Below are 26,730 nucleotides of genomic sequence, written 5' to 3' on the forward strand. Positions count from 1 at the left end.
TTCCATAGTTTTGATGAGAAAAATAGTGCTCTGACGCAGGTGTGGACAGAGCCTTAGCATTATTTACATAAAACCAGAAAGCCCCTTAAATACATTCTCTGATTGTGTCAAGATACCAACCAATCTGATCTCTGAGTATATAAGATTGTATATATTGTACTATAGTTTCAGATTATAAATGATAGGTTAGGTAAATTCAACTACACCCTGGATAATAATGTCCATGTTGGCCTCTGCTGAGGAAGTCAATAATTAATCTTTACATAGGGAGAATGAGCAGACTGAGAGGGAATGAGTATTGCAACAATTATTAGGGTCAGCAAACAGGACAGGAAAGAAAAACATTAATAGCACTGACACTGGTCAGAGAGCAAAGATTACTGGGGGAGTCCTAGGGACAAAAGTGACACTGATATAGCCGAAAGGTAGCCAGAAATCCAAGGAGAAAAAGCTTTCACTGGGGAGAAATCAAGTCATCAAACACACCTATAAATAGAAGAGATATCAAAGGACACAGATAAAACTGAACCGCACTGTGAGATCACTATGTCTATGAAAACAAAACCAGGTAATAGGAAACAGAGATTACAATCTTTACAGATTCACTGGCTGCAGCAATATGCATTTCTCTATGTATTCCTCCTTTATGTATTCATCCTCTATGTGTTCGTTCTTTATGTATTCCTCCTATATGTGTTCCTTTTTATACATTGCTTTATAAAGTTCTAAATAGTTTTTGCAATTTTTAATATATATTCTCAAGTGTATTTATTTCTGTGATGTGAGTACAGGATCCTGTAAACATTGTATCTCTTTAACCCCTTCCCGCAGTGGCCACTTTTGACCTTCCTGACAGAGTAATAACTTTGCAATGCTTTTACCTATCCAAGCGATTCTGAGACTGTTTTCTTTTGACATATTGGACTTTATGGTACTGGTAAAATTTGGTCGATACATTCAGTATTTAATTGTATTCAGTATTTAATTGGGAAGAACACCAAAATTTTGTGAAAAATTGCAAAAATTTGCATTTTTATCAATTTAAATGTATCTGCTTGTAACACAAATAGTTATACCACAAAAAATAGTTGCTAATTAAAATTTCCCATATGTCTACTTTAGATTGGCATCGTTTTTTTTTAACATCCTTTTACTTTTCTAGGACGTTACAAGGCTTAGAACTTTAGCAGAAATTTCTTACATTTTCAAGAAAATTTCAAAAGGTTATTTTTTTCAGGGACCAGTTCAGTTCTGGTGTGGCTTTGAGAGGCCCATACAATACAATACAAACCCCCATAAGTCACCCCATTTAAAAAAAACTGCACCCATCAAAGTATTCAAAACAGCATTTAGAAAATTTCTTAACCCTTTAGGCTTTTCACACGAGTTAAAGCAGAGTAGAGGTGAAATGTAAAATTATTTTTATTTTTCCCCAAAATTCATTGGTTATACATTTTTTTCTTTAATACAGAAAGTTTTACCAGAGAAACGCAACTCAATATTTATTTCCCAGATTCTGCAGTTTTTAGAAATGTCCCACATATGGCCCTAGTATCCTAATGGACTGAAACACCGGCCTCAGAAGTAAAGGAGCACCTAGTGGATTTTGGGGCCTCCTCTTTTTTAAGAATATACCCCCATGTCAGGTTTGAAGAGGTCTTGTGGTGCCAAAACAGTGGAAACCCCCCAAAAGTGACCCTATTTTGAAAACTACACCCCTTAAGAAATGTATCTAGTGGTATAGTTAGCATTTTGACCCCACAGGTTTTTTTTTGCTAAACTTATTGTTATTAGTCTGTAAACAATGAAAATCTACTTTTTTCTGAAAAAACTTAGACATTTTTAATTTTTACAAGGAATAAATAGAAAAAGCACCCCAAAATGTGTAAGGAGCACCATTTGGATTTTGGAGAGCAGATTTGACTGGAATAGTTTTCAGTGCCATGTCGTGTTTGCAACGCCCTGGAGGGACCAAAACAGTGGAAACCCCCCAAAAGTGACGCCATTTTGGAAACTACACCCCTCAAGGAATATTTCTAGAGGTATTTCTAGAGGTATAGTTAGCATTTTGACCCCACAAGTTTTTCCTGAATTTATTGGAATTATGCTGTGAAATTGAAAATGTAGTTTTAGCTCATATTTTTTCATTTTCACAATAGATTAAGTAGAAAAAGCACCCCAACATTTGTAAAGCAAACCCTTCTGAGCACACCAATACCCCATATGTGGTGGTAAAACTGCTGTTTGGACACACGGCAGGGCTTAGAAAGTAAGGAGCACCATTTGACTTTTGGAGCTCAAGTTTTGCTGGAATGGTTTGCGGTGCCATGTCACATTTGCAAAGCCCCTGAGGGGCTAAAACAGTGCAAACCCTGCAAAAGTGACCCCATTTGAGAAAGTACATCCCCCATGGAATTTATCTAGCGGTATAGTGAGCATTTTGACCCCACTGTTTTTTTGCTGAATTTATTGGAATTAGGCAGTGAAAATTAAAATCTACATTCTTTCCACTAAAATGTTGAATTGTTTTTATTTGCACAAGGAATAAAGGAGAAAAAGCACCCCAACAATCGTGAAGCTACTTGGCATGTAGATTTTGCTTGATTGGTTTTTGGGTGCCATGTCGCATTTGCAGAGCACAGGTACCAGTACAGTAGAAACCCGTGAAAAGTGACTCTATTTTGGAAACTAGACCCCTCAGGGTAATCATCTAGGGGTGTAGTGAGCATTTTGATCCCACAGGTGTTTTATAGATTGTATTAGAATTAGGCAGTGAAAATGAAAAAATATTTTTTTCCCAAAAATATGTAGTTTTGCTCCCAATTTTTCATTTTCACAAGGGGTAAAAACAACACACAATTTGTTACCCAATTTCTCCCGAGTACGGCAATACCGAATGTGTGGCCCTAAACTGGTGTTTGGGCACATGACAGAGCTCAAAATGGAAGGAGCCCCATTTGGCTTTTAGAGCGCAGATTTTGCTGTACTGGTGTACAGGTGCCATGACGTATTTGCAGAGCTCCCTTAGGTACCAGAGTAGAGTGTAAAACCCTGAGAAGTTACCCCATTTTGTAAACTACACGTCTCAAGACATTTATCATTTGCCTGGACATATGACAGGGCTCAGGAGTGAAAGATCAAATGCGCATGTGAGGCCTATTTTGGTGATTTTCGCAGGAAACTGCACCCCTCAAGTCATTTTTAAGGGGTGTAGTGGGCATTTTGACCCCACAGGTAGTTTTTTTTTATTAGAAATGAACGATCAGTGGATGTGCAATTTTCCACAGGTCTATGCCATTTTAGTGCACAATAAGTTGTGCCCAGTTCATGCCACTGAAGACAAATACATCAAGCTGTTAAGCAGGTTCTCCTGGGTATGGCATATATGTGGACGTAAACTGCTGTTTGGGCGCACTGTAGGGCTCAGAAGGGAGGGTCTGGCATTCGGCCGCTATTCCATGACCGGAGCTTTGACCGTTTAACCCCTTGCCGCACCAGGACGCACCAGTACGTCCTGTATTGCAGTGCTTTAAGGCACCGGGACGTACCGGTGAGTCCTGGCTATCCGGTGGATAGGTCATCAGTCATCCACTAGTGGAAAACCCCTTTAACAAATGAGAAGTTAGTATTACAGTCAAAGTTTGGACTTTTTTTATTTTATTTTTTTCACTTAGAGTGATAAGCTTATTTTTTTTTCTTTATTCTTGTGGCGGACATTTTTGCAAAAGTGACAGTAGTAAGTAAAAAAGAATCTAGCTCACCACTTTACATACTCAGTATATTGTATCCCATTCCTTGTTTTCAAATAACGGAAAGCTGCTGGTTTGCAGAAGGTTTACTCAATCCCAAAAACGCCAAAAAAATTCTTCTGATTTATTCAATTATTATTAAAACATGTTACATGTTAAATAAAAGCTCAGAAATAATGCAAGGTTCCTTATGCATCTTACCTTGCTGTGACCAAGAACCTTAGGATTCAAAACGAGTAAGCGTAAGCAATCTTGCATTATTTCTGGACTTTCACTTTTGTAACATGTTTTAATAATACTTGAATAAATCAAAATAATTTTTTAACATGAAATGCCGTAGCTACAGGTTTTTGGGATTGACAGTAGTAAGTGCTCCCATATTGGTTGTCACTCTTAAATATAGTTTTTCTGAAATTGGTGGAAACACATGTTATTGATATGTAGTGCATACTGACAAAAATCTCTGTTGGTTGCGGTTTTTCCAATATGGCTGCACTTCCTGTTGTCACTATATAAAAAATGGCTATGAGGATATAGGATATATACAGTATCTCTACAAATAAAAAATCAGAATTACCAAACTTTACAATTGCTCTAATTTTTTATTTACTATTATCTGGTCATTTTTATGATATAAGTTGAAATCGTCTTCAAAACTACTGACTGGGATGGCATGGGTTTACTGCTAATAAATGGTCAATTAAGTCGATGACCACAATAAATGTAGAATCAGATCCTAAGGGCGGGTTCACACATGGCGGAATTGCACTTAAATTCCGCTGCGGACACTCCGCAGCGTTAATCCGCAGCGGAGCCGTTTCTACATTGACTTTCACTTTAATTTCGCAGTGTTCGTTTACACGATGCGTACAATTCCGCTGCGGAGCATAGGCTGCGGAGCGGAATTTGGTGTCCGCAGCATGCTCTGTCTGTTGCGGAGCAGTGGCGGACTCATGGCGGAATTTCTCCATTGACTTCAATGGAGATTCAAAGTTCCGCAATGAAGTCCGCAGCTGTCATGCACATGTCATGTGTGCTGCGGATGCGTCTTGCTTTTTTTACTTGACATTTCTTCATTCTGGCTGGACCTATGTATTTCTAGGTCTACAGCCAGACTGAGGAAGTCAATGGGGCTCCCGTAATGACGGGAGCGTTGCTAGGAGACGTCAGTAAATAGTCACTGTCCAGGGTGCTGAAAGAGTTAAGCGATCGGCAGTAACTGTTTCTGCACCCGGGACAGTGACTACCGATCTCAATATACATGTATCTGTAAAAAAAAATGAAGTTCGTACTTACCGAGAACTCCCTGTTTCTGTCTCCAGTCCGGCCTCCCAGGATGACGTTTCAGAGTAAGTGACGGCTGCAGCCAATCACAGGCCAAGCACAGGCTGCAGCGGTCACATGGACTGGCGCGTCATCCAGGGAGGTCGGGCTGGATGCCGAAGGAGGGACGCGTCATAAAGACAACGGGCGGTAAGTATGAATTTCTTTTACTTTCACTAGGGAAAGTGCTGTCCCTTCTCTCTATCCTGCACTGATAGGGAGAAGGGAAGCACTTTTCCCGCAGTCCGCAGCAGCTAGTCCGCATCAATTTTCTGCACATTTTGTGCAGATCCGCAGCCGTAATCCGCAACCCGGATTAGGTGCGGCATTGATGCGGACAGTTGCGGAGGAATTCCGCCATGTGTGGTCATGCCCTAACAGTCTGGAGAGACTAAAGTTTTGGGCTGTACAGATTTCTCATAATAAACAAATAAGCCATATGGCACGAGACGCTCGATCATCCCTGGTAAAAGTTTTGGTATTCATGCAGTGCTGGCCCTGTCTCTGCTACATTTATATTGGCTGATAAAAATGTTATCTCAGAGCATCTTATACCTACAGACTCCTACGATGTAAATCCTATACTGAACATGTACTTAAGATCATGGACCTTTGTGAGGGAGACCTAAGCCGTATGCTACTAACCAATCTGTTACTGCTGTGCCATAGGAAGTATAAATGCAACATTAGGATCAAAGATGAACATCGTAAGGAGTAAAAGAGTGGTAACAGGCAACACCATATCCGCTGCTGATATCATCATCACTGATGGCAAGATCAGTAATATTCTACCTTGGGGAAAAGTACAGCCAAGTGGATCACAGGTAATACCCATGGTGACTATGCAATGTAAGTACTTTTTACTCTAATTTGTCACGTACGTAGGAATCAATATTATCACAGAGTGACACAAAACAGTAAGTAATCTGAAAGCTCAAAGCTTGCGGATCAGAAAAATCTAATCTGGCATAGTTCACAACAGCCTTTTAATATGCGGGACTGTCCTGCAAACCATGGCGTGAAATGGGCCAACTTATTAAATGGGTTGTCCAGGCAGGGGGCGGTTTTTCATACTGCTGACCTATCCACAGGATAGGTCATCAGTGTATGATCGGTGGGGGTCGGATACCCAGACCCCGAACCGATCAGCTAGCATGAAAAGAGGTATTTCTATGTGATTTGGAGGCGTTCCTGAGTGGAATGAGCGGTCTTAAGGTGTCCTGCATTTTTGGATGGACATTTTGAGATGTAATAATGTTGCTGGTTTTCTTTTATACATAAGGAAGCAACATGCAGTTTGTCACTTTCAGATTCGTGTCTCAACATTGTGATCTACAATGTAGAGTCCCTCCACTTATGTACAGATGTAGCCATCTTTAACTTGATTCTGATAACTTGCTGCAGCGTGATATCACACAACAAAAGCCATTGAAAAGTTATTGAAAAAGTCAAGATAAGAGATCTAGCCGTTGTTTATTTAATGCTTTAAAAGTCAAGGTAAAGATGGCTACATCTGTATGCTGCAGGAGAAATTAAAGAGGTTGTCCAAGATTAAAAAGGCTGCTTTATTCCAGAAACAGCTTGGCTCCATTGAAGTCAATAAAGCTGAGCTGAAATACTAGACACAACCTGTAAACAGTTGCGGTGCTGTTTCCGGAAAAAAGCAGCCATGTTTTCCTAATCTTGGACAATCCCTTTAAGCATTACATGGTACCTAATGAAATTAATTGACTGTCAGTGTAATACACGTGAGAGCTGGGTCCTCCAGAGAGAGATGTTCTATTCTACTCTCTGCTGTGACTAAGAGGGGAGTCCCAAGACAACCTCTTTAAAGAGGCTCTGTCACCACATTATAAGTGCCCTATCTCATACATAAGGAGATCGGTGCTATAATGTAGGTGATAGCAGTGCTTTTTATTTTAAAAAACGATCTATTTTTACCACTTTATTAGCGATTTTAGATTTATGCTAATGAGTTGCTTAATGCCCAAGTGGGCGTATTTTTACTTTAGAGCAAGTGGGCATTGTACAGGGGAGTGTATGACGCTGACCAATCAGCCTCATGCACTCCTCTCCATTCATTTACTCAGCGCATAGGGATCCTGCTAGATCCTTATGTGCTGTCTTATACTAACACATTAACAATACTGAAGTGTTTAGACAGTGAATAGACATTCCACGGGATGTCTATTCACAATCTCTGCACTTCGTTACTGTTTCTATGGTAGTTACAGCAGAGGAAGCGTGATCTCGTTGTAACCTGTCATTTACAGCGAGATCTTGCGAGATCACGCTTCCTCTGCTGTAACTACCATAGAAACAGTAACTCATTAGTATAAATCTATGTCCCGCACTGTAATCATGTTTTCAGTACGGGACAGTAGTTCGGCGGAGAGGCAGTGACACATAGCGTCATAGATAAGTATGACGCTAGGAGTCCGGCTCCCTGCACTGTGCTCGGCCCGAGACATGCGGCCGACCTGCGGACAGTATATCACGGACCGATCACGCTCTTGTGCATGGGGCCTAATTTGTAGGGAGCAGTATTGATCAAATATGTCACTCTTTGTAAAGGGGAGTTTTTCTGTTTCAATATGTCTTTGTTAAACAGTTGAAACACAGGAAAGTACATATGAACAGTTCTACTTGCAGGTAGAAGTAAATAGTTAAAGTCTCAAATAATAATGACATAGTTGATCCCTTTGAGTTTTAACATTTTGAGAAAATGTAAATCAAAATAATAATATGGATAAAGTGGAGCTTTTCAAATATTTACATGAATCTTAGGCAAAATAGATAGTGAGATGGTTGTGTAGAAGACTAAGGCTATGTTCACACGGAGTATTTTGGGGGAGGAATATCTGCCTCAAAATTCCGTTTGGAACTTTGAGGCAGATATTCCTCTCCATGCACGCCGATTTTCGCGGCAATTATCGCGCCGTTTTTCGCCCGCGGCCATTGAGCGCCGCGGGCATAAAACAGCGAGAAATACGCTTTCTCCTGCCTCCCATTGAAGTCAATGGGAGGTCGGAGGCGGAAGCGCCCGAAGATAGGGCATGTCGCTTCTTTTTCCCGCGAGGCAGTTTTACTGCTCGCGGGAAAAAGACGCCGATGCCTCCCATTGAAATCAATGGGAGGCGTTCTCGGGCCGTTTCTGCCGAGTTTTGCAACGCGGTTTCCGCGTCAAAAAACTCGGCAAAATACCCCGTGTGAACATAGCCTAAGGGTCCATTTACACATTGCGGTTGAGGTGAGGTTAGAACTGCATCTGAAAAACGTAAATATTTTTACCTCAATTTAGTTAATTTTTCAATGCTGTTGAAAACGCAATCGCATCGAAAATCACTTCAAATTAAGATGTGGTTTTACTATGCGTTTCGTACTGCACCTCAACCGCAAAGTGTGAATGGACCTTTAACCTTGACATGAATAATTCTTATAACTTTATATTTTTTATTGAACAGTTGCTGGATGTCGGGGAACTTGTTGTCATGGCTGGCATCATAGACCCACACGTTCATGTTAATGAACCAGGGCGCACTTCCTGGGAGGGTTACAGGACTGCCACAATGTCAGCTGCTGCTGGAGGAATTACAACCATTGTAGATATGCCACTGTAAGGAAAGTACGATCAAACATACTCATAACAAGAGGCCATTTTATTTGTGGTAATGCCATTTATCTACGTCACTGTCTTGAGAATGCATACCTTGATAACCAAGGGGATTGGATCTGTGGAAATATCGCTGAACATTGTAAAAACCTGGGCAAATTTTCATAATTAGTAAAATATACCTCTTAGGCCTTAATCACACAAACTTGTCCGTTTTGCGCATGCAAAAAACGCTGCGTTTTGCGCGCGCAAACATTCAGTGTGACATCTGTATATGGTGCGTGGCTGCGTGATTTTCACGCAGCCGGCATCATTATGACACTCCATTTTTATGTTACGAAACAGTAAAGAAGTGTTTCCCTTCACTTCTTTAACAACTGTAACGCGAATCGTTATGACACTCCGTTTGGATGTTTGTAAACAGAAAAGCACGTGGTGCTTTTCTGTTTTCATTCATAGTTTGACAGCTGTTGCGCGAATCACGCTCGTCCCACGGAAGTGCTTCCGTGTGGCATGCGTGATTTTCACGCACCCATTGACTTCAATGGGTGCGTGATGCACGAAATACGCCCAAAGAACGGTCATGTCGTGACTTTTTCGCAGCGGACTCACGCTGCCTAAAAATCACGCAACTGTCTGCACGGTCCCATAGACTAATATAGGTCCGTGCGACACGCAGGAAAATCACGCGCGTTGCACGGACGTATATCCCGTTTGTCTGAATAAGCCCTTAGCTTGACGTATCCTGAGATAAATGGCGTGAGATGACATAAGCTTCAATGTTCAAAAAACTGCATACCCCGCAGTATACATTTTTTTTTACTAAATGGCGCAAAAAAGTATCACATTTTTTATCTTATGAAATTAGAGTCCTTAACAAAATTTAAGCACAGGTAAAGCTGGTATAGCCGAGCTGGTAGTCTTTAGAACGTAGTCCAAGTTCCTCAATATAAAATACTCTGCTGCTCTTCTGCTCTATTATGCAATAAAACAGACAATATATAACTAAATCTTTCATAAGAAGTCCACTATTAACTAACAGGAAAATTTTTGTAATGGTTCAATATAGTCACAAATCCTCGTGTGTTTGTTCCACCATGCTGTGACCCAGGGGCGTAACTAGGAAAGACTGGGCCCCATAGCAAACTTTTGACTAGGGCCCCCCCTCTGCTGGGTATCACGCAACCCCCCCCCCCTTTGTAGATAGTGCCTCCCTATAGATTCCACCACACAGCGCCCCCCTATAGATAGCACCATACACAGCCCCCTGCAGATAACGCCATACAGCCCCCCTGTAGATAACGCCATACAGACCCCCTCTGTAGATAACGCCATACAGCCCCCCTGTAGATAACGCCATACAGTCCCCCCTGTAGAGAATGCCATACAGCCCCCCCTGTAGATAATGCCATACAGCCTACTCTGTAGATAACGCAATGTACCCCCCCCCCAAAAAAAACGGCCTATAGTTTGTCCTACAAAAGACATGCATCCCCTATCCACAGGATAGGGGATACATGTGTGATCGCTGGCAGCGATAAGGAGAATGGGGGACCGAAAGTCCCCCGAAGTTCTCCATGACTAACTTCGGACTTCCGGCGTCTGCGCAGCTCAATAAAAATGAAAGGAGCGCTAGTCACGCATGCGCACAAGCGCGACCGGCGCTCCATTCATTTCTACGGAGCTGCCGACACAGACCCCGGAAGTCCGAGGTTTGTCATGGAGAACTTAGGGGGGACTTTCGGTCCCCCGTTCTCCTCATCGCTGCCAGCGATCACACATGTATCCCCTATCCTGTGATTAGGGGATACATGTCTTATGTAGGAACAACCCCTTCAGTGGCGTCGTGCTGTAGCAGCCATTGCGGCTGCTAGCGGAGCCTGCTGCCATGGGAGGGGGCCGTGCCGGCGGGTGGCACGGGCCCCCTCATGCTGCAGGCCCTGTAGAAGTCGCTACGGCTGCTATAGCGGTAGTTACGCCACTGCGTATAGGTTTGTACGGCGTAAAACTACAGCTCCCAGCATGGCCTGAACAATGATAAGGATATGCTGGGAGATGCGGTTTCACAAAAAAAATCATACCACCATCATCTCGCTGCAGATCATACAGTGACTACAATACTGATTAGAGGCAGAATAAACATTTACATTAAGTGACTCACCGGTGACGTCTCAGATTCTAGTTCTTTTCTTCTCCCTCCGGTTCAGACATCTATGATGGATTTCTACCGGCCATGACCCATTTCTGCAGTTTTCCGTTCAGATGTCTTCAGCTTCTCACTTTTAAAACATTTCTGCACCTGTAAACAAAGTTAAAATTCTCAACACATCTAAATATAACTGTCACAAACACACAACGTGGCCCCTGTAGATAGTGACCTACATAGAAGCCCCTATAGATAGTGCCCACATATGGACTCCAGAGCTGCAAGGCAATAGTGCTAACCACTGAGCCACGGTGCTGCCCTACATATAGCTTCCCCTATAGTTCTTGCTCCACGTATAGCCCACCTCTGTACATAGTGTCTCACATATAGCTCCCCCTGTATATAGTGTCCCACATATAGCCCACCCCTGTAGACTGTGCACTACATATAGCCACCCTGTTGCTAGTGCCCCACAGGTAACGCCCCCCCTGTATATAGTGGCCCACATATAGACCCCCCTGTATATAGTGGCCCACATATAGAGCCCCCTGTATATAATGGCTCACATATAGAGCCCCCTGTATATAGTGGCAAACATATAGACCCCCCCTGTATATAGTGGCCCACATATAGAGCCCCCTGTATATAATGGCCCACATATAGAGCCCCCTGTATATAGTGGCCCACACCCCCACATATAGACCCCCCTGTAGCTACTGCCCCACATATAGAACCCTATATATAATAGCCCACATAAAGATGACCCCCCCCCCCCCACTATAGATAATGCCATTCACATTTTTATGAGGGGAAAAAAACAAAAACTTGACATACTCACATTCTCCGGTTCCCACGCTGTTCACTGGCGATGCAGACATGCTCTCTTCTGAGCATGTCTGCAGGAGCTGAACGAGCGTCCTCCAATGACGCTGATTGGCGGGGCAGAATGACTTGCCCCGCCAATCAGCACCTTCTAAGCATGGAAGCGGCGCGATGATGTCATCGCGCCGCTAGCCAATCAGTGTCATTGTAAGGCACTGGATGGTCAGGCACGGAACATGCCCGGCCATTCAGTGCTAATACATGTATTTGGCTGCCGCTAGCACTGGGGCCCCCTCCGGTGCTAGCGACACCTACAGGCATGAGAGGGCCTGTGTAAGGCTCGGCGTCGCGGGCCCCACAGTAGCGACGCTACCGCTGTAGTAGCCATAACGGCTGCTAGCGGCGCCACCGGGCCCCCTCAAGCCCCGGGCCCCGTAGCAGCCGCTACTGCTGCTACCGCGGTAGTTACGCCACTGCTGTGACCTGTAGTTCCACTGCATACTCCAGTCTTATACCTGTGCGTAGACCGTTTTAGAGAACCTGTGGCTATGAATAAATAAAAAAATAGTAGAGCACTACAATGCACACGCTTCAGAAGATTGTTTTTAATATATTCGCAGGATTAAAATAGATACCGACATATCAATTGAAACACAAGCAGCATGTTTCTCACCCCTCTCAGGTATAGGACTGGAGTATACAGTAGAACTACAGGTCACAGCATGGAAGAACAAACACATGAGGATTGGTGACTATATTGAATTATTCAGAGGCGGAGACAGACTGCAGAGGGCCCCCGTGCAAACAATGTGCCTATGCCACCCATAACCTAACCACGCCCGTGCGCCTTTAAAACTATACAAATCTATATTGCATGTTTTATTCCTAGTTTAGAACACAAGTAACAAACATAAATAATGTAAATAATTTCCATATCTAATAACTGAGTATAACACAAAGCACTCATAACTAACTTATAATGACTTTATCTTGCTCATTACACTGTCACTTATCAAGCAGGACTAACTTGCAACACTTCACCTATAGGAATGCATTAGTGCTTAACCGAGGAAGTGATGACAGAATTTTTTTATTTTTTTTAATAAATACTTGCAATTCTAATAACCAATACACTAGTATGAGTAAACTTAATTTATACAGCAAAATACTATAACCAAAGTAGTAAACCAATAATAAAATAAGTGTACTTGTGGTGGTGAAGTGGGGGTGGCACCCATAGAGTGCTTGAGGAGGCCACCACAGTGTGGTGACCACAAAGTGAGTGAAAACTTTAAGGGTATGTTCACACTACAGCGTCCATAATGGCCGAAATTACGGGGCTGTTTTCAGGAGAAAACAGCCCTGTCATTTCAGCCGTAACGGCATGTGCAGGCGCTTGAACGCCGCGTCCAATACGGACGTAACTGGAGCTGCTTTTCATTGGAGTCAATGAATAACGGCTCCAATTACGTCCCAAGAAGTGACAGGCACTTCTTTGACGCGGGCGTCTTTTTTACGCCCGCCTTTTGACAGCGGGGCGTAAAAAAAATGACCGTAAGAACAGAACATCGTAAGACCCATTCAAATGAATGGGCAGATGTTTGCCGACGCTATTGAGGCGCATTTTCGGACGTAATTCGGGGCTAAAACGCCCGAATTACGTCCGTAAATAGTATGTGTGAACATACCCTAAAGGGTTGGACATTTATGGCATATCCACAGGATATGCCATAAACGCCTGATGGAAGCGGGTCCCACCTCTGGGACCCGCACCTATGTCTAGAATGGGCCTCCTAAACCCTGTTCTGCCTTTCTCGGCTCCCGCTGCTTTCCGGCCACTTCCTGATTAGATGGTCGGGAGTTACAAAAACAGCAAAGCTACGTGAATTGCAGTTACGGAAGCATGTGCTGCAGTGCTACGCTGCTTCCGTAACGGCTAATCACTTCTAAGGGTATGTTCACACGGCAGCGTCCATTACGGCTGAAATCACGGAGCTGTTTTCAGGAGAAAACAGCTCCTGAATTTCAGACGTAATGGCAAGTTGCCGGCGCTTTTCGCTGCGTCCATTACGGACGTAATTGGAGCTGTTTTTCTATGGTGTCAATGGAAAACGGCTCCAATTACATCCCAAGAAGTGACAGGCACTTCTTTGACGCGGGCGTCTTTTTTACGTGCCGTCTTTTGACAGCGGCACGTAAAAAAATGACCGTCGGCACAGAACATCGTGAAGCCCATTCAAATGAATGGGCAGATGTTTGCTGGCGCATTGGAGCCGTATTTTCGGACGTAATTTGAGGTTAAAACGCCCAAATTACGTCCGTAAATAGGGTGTGTGAACCCAGCCTTAGGGAGTAACAGAAACAGCATAGCTCAGCAAGCTTTGCTGTTTTTGTAACTCCCGACCAGGAAAGCAGCGGGAGCCGAGAAAGGCAGAACGGGGTTTAGAGGGCCCCGTTCTAGAGAAAGGCGCAGTTCCCAGAGGTGGGACCCACATCTATCGGACATTTATGGCATATCCTGTGGATATGCCATAAATGTTAAAGAAGGGCAAACCCCTTTAACTGTGCACTGAGCTCCACTCCACTCCAAACATTTTCTACAGATAGGGCAGCAACCACTACCTCCTAGTTCTTTTTATTTTCAGTCAGTCCCTTTCACGACACTCAGCACACACCACACACAGTAAAAGCACCGAGGCACAGAGGAGGAGATAGAGAGCAAGCTCCGGAAAACCCGGCCATCACTCGGGACACATCCCGGTGATGGCCGTGTATTACCCGGCCCCATAGACTTCTATGGGAGCCGGGCGGCCGGGTACCCGGGCGAAGATAGAGCATGTCCTATTTTTGACGGCCGGTTTTCCCGGCCGTCAAAAAATCGGTCGTGTGAATAGCCCCATTAGGGGTCTATTATTCCTAATGCAGCCGGGTGCCGGCCGATTTATGAACGGCCGGCACCCGGCCGGGAAACCCTGCCGTGTGAATGAGGCCTGAGTTAAATCTGGTTTCAAACTATGATAGCCCATGATCAGGGGACTGTAGAGTGCGTACACTCCTACCGGGGGGGGAAGTGGCTTCACCTACTCACCTTCCCCATTAATGGCCATACCTTTTCCCAAACCCCCTGTCCCTCTAATAAGACTCAGACACTTGGGTTGGATAAATTTGGCCACAGCAGCCATTTTATTTACAAACAAACATCAAGAACAACAATTTACAAATAATAATAACAATGGAAGGGGAGTCCTTGGAGCTACAAAAGTCTGTCACGAAACAGCCCACCTGCATAGTATTTTACTCCCAGCCGTCACCCTACTGGCTCAGGGGCACCGTTATACCTGCAGTTGGCTGACCTCAACCGCAACCACTCCCCGGGACACCACCCAGCGGGAGCCCAAATTGACCACTCCCCGGGACACCACCCAGCGGGAGCCCTAATTGACCACTCCTCGGGACACCACCCAGCAGGAGCCCAAATTGAGCAGACTACCAACCATAATAAATTGGGGAGGGACCATACCCCCTATGAATCCCCCCCCCCCCACAGTAATTTACCACCAACTCCAAGGACCCCCAATCCGCCACACGAACATACTTAGACACCTTTAAGTATGCGAGCCCCCACCCAACGAGAGGGCCCTTTCGATACCTTCCTGCAGGCGCAGAGTCCACAGGTCGATCCCCACGGCCGTCAGGTGCACACCATCACCTAGCCAATAATTACCCTGGCCATCCTCGAAGTCATAATGACGCACGAAGACCCCCCCATTTCTCACCACGAAACCCGAAACTGCCCGATTAACCTTAACCCTGGCTTTATTCAACCGCTGCACCGATCTAGCATGCCGCCAAACCTTCCGCGGGACAATCTCTGACCACACCACCTTAATAGCCGGGAAAACGGACCATAACCTGAGTAGATCGTATTTTATATCCCTGATCAATTCCCGAAAAGGACGACTACCCAAATCGTTACCCCCGACATGTAACACCAAGACATCCGGGGCCCTGTCCATCAGCGCAAACCGATGCACGTCCGGCAACACCCGACTCCACAGCATCCCCCTACTCCCCAGCCACCGCACGACTACATCCTCCCGCCGAAAACCCAACTGCCGCCCGTCTGGACGAACATCCGCCCGCTCCGCCCCCCAATGAACGTAGGAATGCCCGACGATCCACACCAATCGGCCCGCGGGTCCTGAAAAATAAAACCACTGATTAACAAAACGAGTAAGGATGCAAGTGAAACATGGAGGAGGAGAGAAAAACGATGAGGGGAGCCGGAGGGAGTGTAGAGAAGGAGGGATTACGACTGGACTATCATATAAACTGAGGGCGCACATACAGCTGGAAGCGGCGGGAATCCCATCGACCTATCTGCTTTACCACTTCCTCACCCAACCCCCATGCCACCGCCTCCGTCGCTGCCCCAATCCGAAAAGAATGGGGGGAAAACAACGCCTCCTCCAGTCCCAACTTCCGCAGACACCTACGAAAAACCCACGTAAACTGATACCGGGACATAAAGGACCCATCCTCATGACACAACAACTGTCCCCTACGCACCGTTGAGACCTCTCTGAACCCCGCAAAGCAGGCGACCGGGCACATCCTGACCCCCTTGGCCACCCCCAACACCACTCTCTTACCCCGACCCCCTTGATCCGTCTTAGACCGCCGGATCCAGAATTCCACACTCCGATCCGTTACCAACACATCTTCCATTCTCAACCCCCCAGGTCTCCTTGTGCTGGGAGCCACCAGCTCCCCGACCCTCAGGGCCCCAAAAAATGCCCACGAGAATGCCAACCTATACAGGGTCACCTCGTAGCTGGAAAAACAAATGTCACACAACACCCCCCACAACTGTTCCAACAACATAAACGACACAGGGCGCCGCCGATCCGGCAACATCCTCCCTCTCCTGTACCCCCTCAGGGCCTGGCCAACCCAAAAACTTTTTGTAACATCCGTGTACCCCCGGACCTTAAAACCAAAAGCCAGGGCTGCCACAAAACGATTCACCTTGGACACTGACCAGCCCGCGATAGAGACTTGCCCCAGAAAAACTAACAACGCCACCACCCGATCCTCATCCGTCACTACACCCTCCAGAACTGCCAACCAACTCTCCCACTCCCGCCACGCCGAATCATAAGCAGCCCAAGTACCCTGCGCAAGCGAAGCCTGAATCAAACCTCCTGCGGCTCGTAACCCAGCCCCCACAACCATTCCGGGCAAGCGATCCCGTCCTCCTCCGCGTCCGGAGCCACCATCCTGAACCGCTCCCACTGCAAGCGAGAAAGAGAATCTGCGATGTCATTTTTGATCCCTGGCACATGAACCGCCACAACCCAAGCGTTCAAAGACAAGCAACGTAAAACAAGGTGCCTCAAAAGCCGGACGACCGGGGGGGATGACGCTGACACGTTGTTAATGGCCCCCACTACGCCCAAGTTGTCACAATGGAACCGTACCTTGCTGTCCCGAAACCTCACACTCCAAATTTCCACCGCCACTACTATGGGAAACAGCTCTAGGAATGCCAGGTTCTTCACCAAACCCAGCTCCGCCCATTCCTCAGGCCACCGCGCCGCGCACCACTGACCCTTGCAGTAAGCCCCAAATCCCACGCCCCCCGCAGCATCTGTAAACAGCTCCCAATCCACGCTGTCAACCACCGGGACCATGATCAAGGACCTCCCATTATAACGATGCAAAAACTCAAACCAAACTGCCAAATCTGCCCTCAGCGTCTGTGTCAGACGAATGAAATGATGAGGGGCTGTCACCCCAGCCGTCGCTCCCGACAGCCGCCTGCTGAAAATCCGGCCCATGGCCATAATCCTGCAAGCAAAGTTAAGCTTACCCAATAATGACTGTAAAGCACGTAACGTGATCTTACGCAAATGTCTAGCCCGGTCCACCTCCGCCCGTAACGCTACCAATTTATCTTCCGGGAGCCGACACTCCATCCTCAAAGAATCAATGGTGATTCCTAAAAAGACCAGACAGGAGCTAGGTCCCTCCGTTTTGTCCTGGGCCAAAGGCACACCGAACCTCTTTGCCACCCACTCTATCGTGTTCAACAACGTAGCACAAACCGAAGACCCGCCTGGACCAACACACAGGAAATCATCCAAGTAATGTATGACCGATGAGACCCCCGCAACCTCACAAACCACCCACTCCAGGAAAGAACTAAAAGCCTCAAAATAGGCACAGGAAATAGAACACCCCATAGGGAGGCAGCGATCCACAAAATAAGCCCCGTCCCAATAACATCCTAACAGCCGTATGCTGTCAGGATGCACAGGGAGGAGGCGAAAGGCCGACTCAATATCCGTTTTTGCCATTAATGCACCCACACCATAGCGGCGCACCCACGCAACTGCCGCATCAAACGACGTGTAAGCCACCGAGCAAAGTTCCGGAGAAATCCCATCATTAACCGATCGCCCCCTCGGGTAAGATAAATGATGTATGAGCCTAAACTTATTCGGCTCCTTCTTAGGCACCACCCCCAGTGGTGACACCACCAGCTCTGGTAAAGGGCAACTCTCAAACGGACCTGCCATGCGCCCCAACTCCACCTCCTTCCGCAACTTATCCCCTACTACCCCTGGATACTGCAACGCTGAACGCAAACTACGCAAGGTAAACGGCACCTTGTGAGCAGGGGCAGGGATCCGGAAACCAACCCGAAAACCATCCAACAACAAACTTGCCCTGGACCTATCAGGGTACCTATTTAGAAAGGGCTCCATGTCTTCCCACCTCACCGGTGTCCGGCCCTTGACTAGCGCCCCCGGCCCCTCGTCCTTTTCCCTTCCGAAAACATTTAACCGCTCCGTGAGAGATCCCCCCGCAGGAGGAGCAGCTATGTTTGAACTTACAACCCGATCCGAACTTACACTGGCCCTCATTAAACTGCCAGCAGAACCCGGATTTTCCTCCTGCCCCCCCTGCTCCCCCCCCCCGAAGGCAATGAGGGGCCGGCCACCCCGGCCCCACCCCCTTGAAAGGACTGGCCAAAACGCACTGGAGCCATGACCCGCAACCATAACCCTATGTCTTTGTTATCCCACCTAATGTCAGGTCTCACTGCCTTCCGCTGCCGGAACTGCTCATCATAGCGCAGCCACGTCTGCCCGCCGTAAACTCGATGAGCCTCTCCGATAGCATCCATATAACAGAAGAGGCCGGAACAATGTCGCTTGCCAAAATAGCAAAAGCCTGCAACCAATTAACAAAAGTTTGGGGAATCAATCGATACCGACGTTTTTCCTCCTTCTCCTTCTTGCTTTCCAACCACTTCCCTTTATCTAAATTGAACTTCTCCAACGGCAACAATGAAAAAATTTCCACATATTCATCCCTCCATATCTTTTCCCTTACTTCCGGTTTCAGATGCGCCCCCAATGGGCCCTCAAAACAAACATAGACCTCGCCCTTCGCCTTATCGTCCAACCGCACCTCATCCACTGCCACATCCATTTCTGTCTGCACCGACACTGCCACGCCCGATTCCCTAGACACTACCCCAGCTCCCCATAGCGTGCTATCCACCACTGCAGGCCCCGACGGCCCCACCCAAGCTGCAACCGGGGATGGAGAACCTATCGCCCCCCCTCCGCATCGCGCCAAAAGGTCACGCACACAACACAACAATTCCTGAATCTCACCCCCACCACCCGTACTTCCTGTAATCCCCCCGCTACACCCCGGCAATCCCGTAGGCAAAAGTGAACCCCCACCCCCTACCCCTGGGGACCGAAATACAGCAGGCAATGAAAAAGTAGGAGACAGCGACTCACCGGGCTGCGCAGGTGCTGTGTCCCCACCAGCCGGGGCGAAGGATCCATCCAGACGTCCCTCTTGGTCACCGAACTCACGGTCGTCCACTTCATCCTGCCCAGACGGGCCAGGACAAGCGCCGCATGCATGACATCCCCGACCTTCTGATGGAGCGCTCCGTAACTGCGCCGATGAACTGGGCCTCTCCGCCCGTCTGTTGGGGGGCTCGACCACCCTGCGGCCCGCAGGTAGCCGCCCTCCTGCCCGCCGTGTCACCACCGACCGTGGCACACGCCTGGAATTGGTTGCATCATCCTGGGTACAGGTGGGCCGCCCGACTGGAGCATCGCCAGCACGGCCCACCGCAAGTCCTGGGTCCCGTCGTCTGGAGGCAGAGGGAGGTCCCGGATGCATGGGCGCCTGCCCTACCACCTCCGCTGAGCCAGGCCGGCTTCCAGGATTCCTCTCAGACCAGGCCGTCCTGCTCACGGCAGCCGAGCGAGGGGCCCGGCCTGGAGGGTCCCTCGTGGGGCTCCTTACCCTGCGCCTGGCTCGTGGCATCACTTCCGGGCTCAACCTCTCCGGAGGCCTCGTGCGACGTGACCGCCGCCGGGGAGGAGAGGACGGCACCGCCTGCGCCCCAGATCCAAACACGGCCGCGTCCTCCGTACTCGCCCCTGAACCAGGGGGCTCCCCATCTTCCTCTCCTCGTCCGCTCACCGCCGAGCTCGGAGCCCCAGACAGCGGGCCGGAAAGCCCCAGCCCCTCCGCTAGCCAGGCCATGCCTCGTTCTGCTACTGCTGCCCGGAGCTGGGTAAGTAGTGCATCCATTGTCAAATCCTGGACAAGCTTCCCTGTGCTGCTACAAGCTTCCCTGTGCTGTTACTAAAGATGGCGACGCCTTTCCCTCTCCTACCCTTAAGTAAACTGACCTCGCCCCCCTCACATCCGCCCCCCTCACATCCGCCCCCTCCTAACCACACCCCTAACTCCTTAACTCCTTCCCTTCCTAACATCCCTGATCATGGTGGCCTCCCCCTATGGCATTCTGCCGGGTCCAGCCTGTACTGGAAAAGCCATTGTAAATTGAAAATATTGTAAGCTGAAACCATTGTTACTGAGAAAGCAATGTATGTAAGTGCTGTACAATGGCAAGTCATAGATAACTGGGTTTTCAGCAGCATGGCAAACAAAAGTAATGTTCACAAATAACATTCTTAATACATGTCCCCTGATATGCCTGAAACCAATTTCTGCCCCAAGTCTATACACTAAGCCTAACTTTTGTAAAGACTTTGCACAGTCCAGACGTCTCCTGCTATTTACCTGCTCATCTTTGTCATTTGTTGGAGTGCAGCCTGTTGTAGAGGTGGAGATTAATATATTGGCGACTGTTGTGTGAGGGCAGTTTATGCCTCAGGCCTTATTGTATTATTAGTCGACAGAAAAGTCTAACTATGAATTTTTACAAGCTCTGTGACAAAGCTGTATATATATAAATATATATATTTCCATACATATAATGAAAAATCCATGGGGAATACCTGGTACAAACAATGACTGCTTTAACTAAACTTAATTTAAAGGTCCAGTAATGCACAGATAATCGGGCAGCTTTAATAAAATATAGTGTCGGGAGCTAAGCACTTAGCTTTAACTAGAAAAGTGTTCGAAAAACAAAGCCAGGTCCAACCTACGACACATTCATCAACAGTGCGGACAATGTCCTGGGGTACAGACTGTTGCACCTTTAATTACAGCACTAGTAATAAAAAATCTCCCCAATATTTCCATTTATTTACTCAGCATAAAAGATACTGTAACTGCCTTTAAAAGGTATCTGTCAGATTTTTATGTTTTCCTCTTTGAGAGCAGCATAAGGCCTCATGCACACAGCCGTGTCTGTAATCACAGCCCGCATTTTCGTGCCGAGCACGGGCCCTAAAAAAAGAAAAGTAGGACATGCTCCATAATTCCTGGCACGGACACCCTTCCGTAGCGATACGGAAATATGTTCACGGCAAATAGAACAGGGCAGGTCCACAATTGCGGACCGTACTGCGGTCCCCAATTATGGAGATTTTTCACGGTCATGTGCACGGGGCCTGAAGTAGTGATTTCAGCAGTCTGTCACTTTGTATTTGAGCAGTTTCTACCGGGGATTTATCAACCTTCCTACAACTTTTTTGGGCGTAGAAAAGTTGCAAAAAGACCCAAAAGTCCCAATTTGAGATGCAAATTGCGACTTTTGGCCATTTTACTCTGACCTCACCAATTTTGTGGAAAGGGGCGTTGCTTCACAAAAGGGGGCGGGGGCCCAGATCAACCTGACAAAATTCTTATAATTTACACCAAAAAACTGGTGTAAATTATATCAGAAATCTACTCCAGCTCCTAGATTACAGTCTGTGGGGCGTAGCAAGGTGAAGACTCATGCTGGGCCCCGTACCCTGCCCCCCGATCTGACTACCCCCCTTCCCCATCACACTTAATAAAATATATATTTATAATTACCCCACCGCTTTTCTTCTATTCTCCCCATCGTGTCCCCTCTGGCTCCTTATCATGCCGCAGCTCATTCAAGGTACTGATGTCGGGCAGTGTCTATACCTATGCAACGCAGCACTCAATGTCATCAGCACCGCGTCACATGGGTACAGATAACATTGAGTGCTGCGTTACATAGGTGCTGATTACATTGAGTGCTACGTTACATAGGTACTGATAACATTGAGTGCTGCGTTACATAGGTACTGATAACATTGAGTGCTGCGTCACATAGGTACTGATGACATTGAATGCTGCGTCACATAGGTACTGATGACATTCAGTGCTGCGTCACATAGGTACTGATGACATTGACTGCTGCGTCGCATAGGTACTGATGACATTGAGTGCTGCGTCACATAGGTACTGATGACATTGAATGCTGCGTTACATAGGTACTGATGACATTCAGTGCTGCGTCACATAGGTACTGATGACATTGACTGCTGCGTCGCATAGGTACTGATGACATTGAGTGCTACGTTACATAGGTACTGATGACATTGACTGCTGTGTCGCATAGGTACTGATGGCATTGAGTGCTGCGTCACATAGGTACTGATGACATTCAGTGCTGCGTCACATAGGTACTGATGACATTGAGTGCTGCGTCACATAGGTACTGATGACATTGAGTGCTGCGTCACATAGGTACTGATGACATGGACTGCTGCGTCGCAAAGGGACTGATGACATTGACTGCTGCTTCGCATAGGTACTGATGACATTGAGTGCTGCGTCACATAGGTACTGATGACATTGAGTGCTGCGTCACATAGGTACTGATGACATTGACTGCTGCGTCGCATAGGTACTGATGACATTGAGTGCTGCGTCACATAGGTACTGATGACATTGAGTGCTGCGTCGCATAGGTACTGATGACATTGAGTGCTGCGTCACATAGGTACTGATGACATTCAGTGCTGCGTCACATAGGTACTGATGACATTGAGTGCTGTGTCGCATAGGTACTGATGACATTGAGCACTGCGTTACATAGGTACTGATGACATTGAGCACTGTGTCGCATAGGTACTGATGACATTGAGCACTGCGTTACATAGGTACTGATGACATTGAGTGCTGCGTCACATAGGTACTGATGACATTGAGTGCCTCGTCACATTGGTACTTATGACATTGACTGCTGCGTCGCATTGGTACTGATGACATTGACTGCTGCGTCGCATATGTACTGATGACATTGACTGCTGCGTCGCATAGGTACTGATGACATTGAGCGCTGCGTCACATAGGTACTGCTGACATTGAGTGCTGCGTCACATAGGCACTAATGACATTGATTGCTAGGTATAGACGTTGCACGACATCAGTACCTTGCATAAGAACGGCAAGAAGAGTGAGCCGAAGGGGACCCGGTGGGGAGAAGAGGAGTTTTAGGTAATTGTATATTTTAAAAAAAAATTATGTGATGGGGATGAGGCGCATTCATTACGCCACAATTGCGGCTCTCGGCCATTCAACATAAAGGCACACGGCCAGCGGAAAGGTGCTACACATTTATTAACAGGTGTTTGCCTCTAAATAAATATGTTGCATCTTACTCCAGTGCATAAGACTGGCTTATGAATAAATCTGCCCCACAGTTTATATTTGGTGCGTGTGGCCAGTGCTGCGGGTGATGAGTCCATTGATATGCATGATATTCACGCTCCCCCGCTCTCAGGTTGCTGATTGACACATTTCTCCCTATTAGGCGGGATTCACACGACAGGGTCCCGCCCGAGCCCGAGTGTCGGCCGGTAAAATTGGCCATTTTGCCCGGCCGGTTTGCATAAAGTTTTGCATCCATTCCGGGCCGGGCAGATCTGGACAGTGACATCAGCGGCAACTCCTGAAGGGGAATCCCCATGTGTTCGGGGATTCCGCTTCAGGAATTTCCCCTGATGTCACTGCCCAGATATGGACAGAGACATCAAGCGCTCTGTCCAGGAGCGGAATCCCCGAAAACACGGGGATTCCGCTCCTTCAAGGAGCTAAAGTGGGGCTAGCACATAGCAGAGCGGGGAGATACCTCCTTGCTCTGCTATAGTGGCGTCGCTACAGTAGTAGCAGCCGCAGCAGCAGCAGCTGCTAGCGATGCCATGGAAGGTGTCGCCGGGCCAGGGCGCTTTTAAAACAAGCAGGGGAAGGGAGCCAGCGCAGTGCTCCCTCCACCTGCTGTACACCCCGGCCCTGCCACACAGTGTACAGCGTACAGCCATTCGTCCGAATGGCATCAACTCCTCCTCCTCACATGCACTCTGCGCTGTGAGGAGGAGGAGATAGAGCGCAAGCGATGGAAAACCCGGCCATCACTCGGGACACATTCCGGTGATGGCCGTGTATTACCCGGCCCCATAGACTTCTATGGGAGCCGGGCGGCCGGGTACCTGGCCGAAAATAGAGCATGTCAAAAAATTGGTCGTGTGAATAGCCCCATTAGGGGTCTATTATTCCTAATGCAGCCGGGTGCCGGCCGATTTATGAACGGCCGGCACCCAGCCGGGAAACCCTGTCGTGTGAATGAGGCCTAAGGGTATGTTCACACGCAAACTCAAAAACGTCTGAAAAAACGCAGCGAAAATCGCGAGTGGCTTAAAAAACATCTGAAAATCAGACGGTTTTTTTAAGCCACTCGCGATTTTCGCTGCGTTTTTTTTTGGACGTTTTTTGGAGCTGTTTTCTATAGAGTCTATGAAAAACAGCTCCAAAAACGTCCGAAGAAGTGACCTGCACTTATTTTTCGCGGTCGTTTTTCATAACGGCCGCATAAAAACACTGCCCGTCGGAACAGAACGCCATTTTTCCCATTCAATCAGTGGGCAGATGTTTGAAGGCGTTCTGCTTACGATTTTTTGGCAGTTTTTCGGACGTTTAGGCCGTGTGAACATGCCCTTACTGTGAATAGGGAGAACTGTGTCAATCAGCGGCTGGAGGGCGGGTGAGCGTGAATCACGCATATCAATGGACCCATGGCCATGTACCACAAATATAAACTGTAAGTGTTCAACAACTACTGCAAGTGAAATCAGCGTGTCTGTCACTACTTCACTCTGCCCTCAGACAGGGAAGCATAAAAATCTCACATGTCCACTTTAAAGAATATGTGGTTTACAGTGTAGTTAACAGCAGGTTATTTTATCATTGCACTTTGAGAAGAGTTTGGAAAAAGTCTTTCATTAATTTTTTTTTTAAGTCATCCCATTAGTGGGTGGTTGGAGAGCTAGAATGCCATAAAAGAAGAGATTATTCAAATCTAAATTCACAGATGAAAGGAACTGGCCAACAGTATCGGTCACCAAAATGCTTTTTTTCCCAAATAATGTTAGAATGATATAAAGATATATTTTGTACTATGTACTACTTCTCACACTGTGATCCTCCTGAATTGCATCTGTGTATTTTAATAAAAATGTCTGCTCATAAATATTCATTAGGGGTCAGCCCCTTTATAATACATAATATAGAAGCTTCCTTTACAAGCTGAGAGCTGATCGGTCTGCCATGTGACCCTCCATTCACTACTGTGCAATAATTAATAAAGCTCTAGCCTTTAGACTAATTCAGATAGATACACCCCTTAGACTCATTCAGATAGATACACCCCTTAGACTCATTCAGATAGATACACCCCTTAGACTCATTCAGATAGATACACCCCTTAGACTCATTCAGATAGATACACCCCTTAGACTCATTCAGATAGAAACACCCCTTAGACTCATTCAGATAGATACACCCCTTAGACTCATTCAGATACATACACCCCTTAGACTCATTCAGATAGATACACCCCTTAGACTCATTCAGATACATACTCATTCACTTCTAAGTAAAATTTCCTGAAATACAGCTTAACAGGGCACTAAAAAAAGTTAAGACGTCAATTGTAATATAGCATCTTCTCACGTGTCTTAAATAAATGTCAGATTATATGGAAAATAAAATATCCAGAGGAATCATTTCCCAAAAATGTAAAAGTATCTGAATTTAAAGGTAAATGCATCGACTTTGATGGTTGAGGTAATGGCTAGAAGAACCCATAATCTAACTGCAGTTACTGTATAGTAGGGACCTGGATTGAGCTAGTTGGAGAGTATGTGAGTACATTCACATGTTTCATTGGAAGGGACTCAAATGAATGTCAGGAGAATCTAGGTTAAAATGAGAGATTGTGGGGGAACGGTATTTGTACAGCACAACATACATAGCATCTTTTTCTGTGTTGGCAGAAACAGTCTCCCGCCTACGACAACTGTGGGCAATTTCCACACCAAACTTCAGGCTGCTCGAGGACAATGCTATGTGGATGTGGCATTTTGGGGAGGGGTGATTCCGGATAATCAGGTAAGAATATTATCTTGCTACAAGACTATTATCTCTATGGACACTTAATCCCGTAATACGTACCTAACCTTTCAGATGACTTTTCAGAATAAACTGTCGTGTGTGTTTACATAACACTATTTCTGGCCATTATATGACTTGTTCTCTGCATTTTTAGCAGTTTTCACCTCTACCGTACATGTACGGCAGATGTCACTAAGAAGTTAAAGGAGTATTATAATTTCAGTAAATACATTTTATATTTTGTATAACTAAAATTTATACAATTTTCCAATATACTTTTTGCATCAATTCCTCATGGTTTCTAAGATCTTTCTTTACTGTCATCCAATAGAAACCCTCATTGTTTACTTCCAGTGGATAAAAATAGATTAAAA

At 46.5% G+C, this 26,730-nt stretch overlaps 1 protein-coding gene across 3 annotated transcripts in view; it reads left to right on the forward strand.

Moving 5' to 3' along the window:
- Nucleotides 1–345: 345 nt before the first annotated feature.
- Nucleotides 346–26,730, forward strand: part of LOC142759306 (allantoinase, mitochondrial-like) — a 65,088-nt gene continuing 38,703 nt past the window's right edge. The window contains exons 1-5 of one of the 3 annotated variants that reach the window (XM_075861352.1): nucleotides 346–568; nucleotides 1,857–2,054; nucleotides 5,742–5,896; nucleotides 8,537–8,688; nucleotides 26,239–26,353. In XM_075861352.1, the coding sequence (XP_075717467.1) occupies nucleotides 547–568; nucleotides 1,857–2,054; nucleotides 5,742–5,896; nucleotides 8,537–8,688; nucleotides 26,239–26,353 (642 nt within the window). In that variant the 5' untranslated portion in view covers nucleotides 346–546. The remainder of the gene's footprint in view (nucleotides 569–1,856; nucleotides 2,055–5,741; nucleotides 5,897–8,536; nucleotides 8,689–26,238; nucleotides 26,354–26,730) is intronic. The other 2 variants (XM_075861353.1, XM_075861354.1) reach the window with 2 other exon arrangements.

Source organism: Rhinoderma darwinii, chromosome 4 (assembly GCF_050947455.1).
Source record: "Rhinoderma darwinii isolate aRhiDar2 chromosome 4, aRhiDar2.hap1, whole genome shotgun sequence".
NCBI lineage: Eukaryota > Metazoa > Chordata > Amphibia > Anura > Rhinodermatidae > Rhinoderma > Rhinoderma darwinii.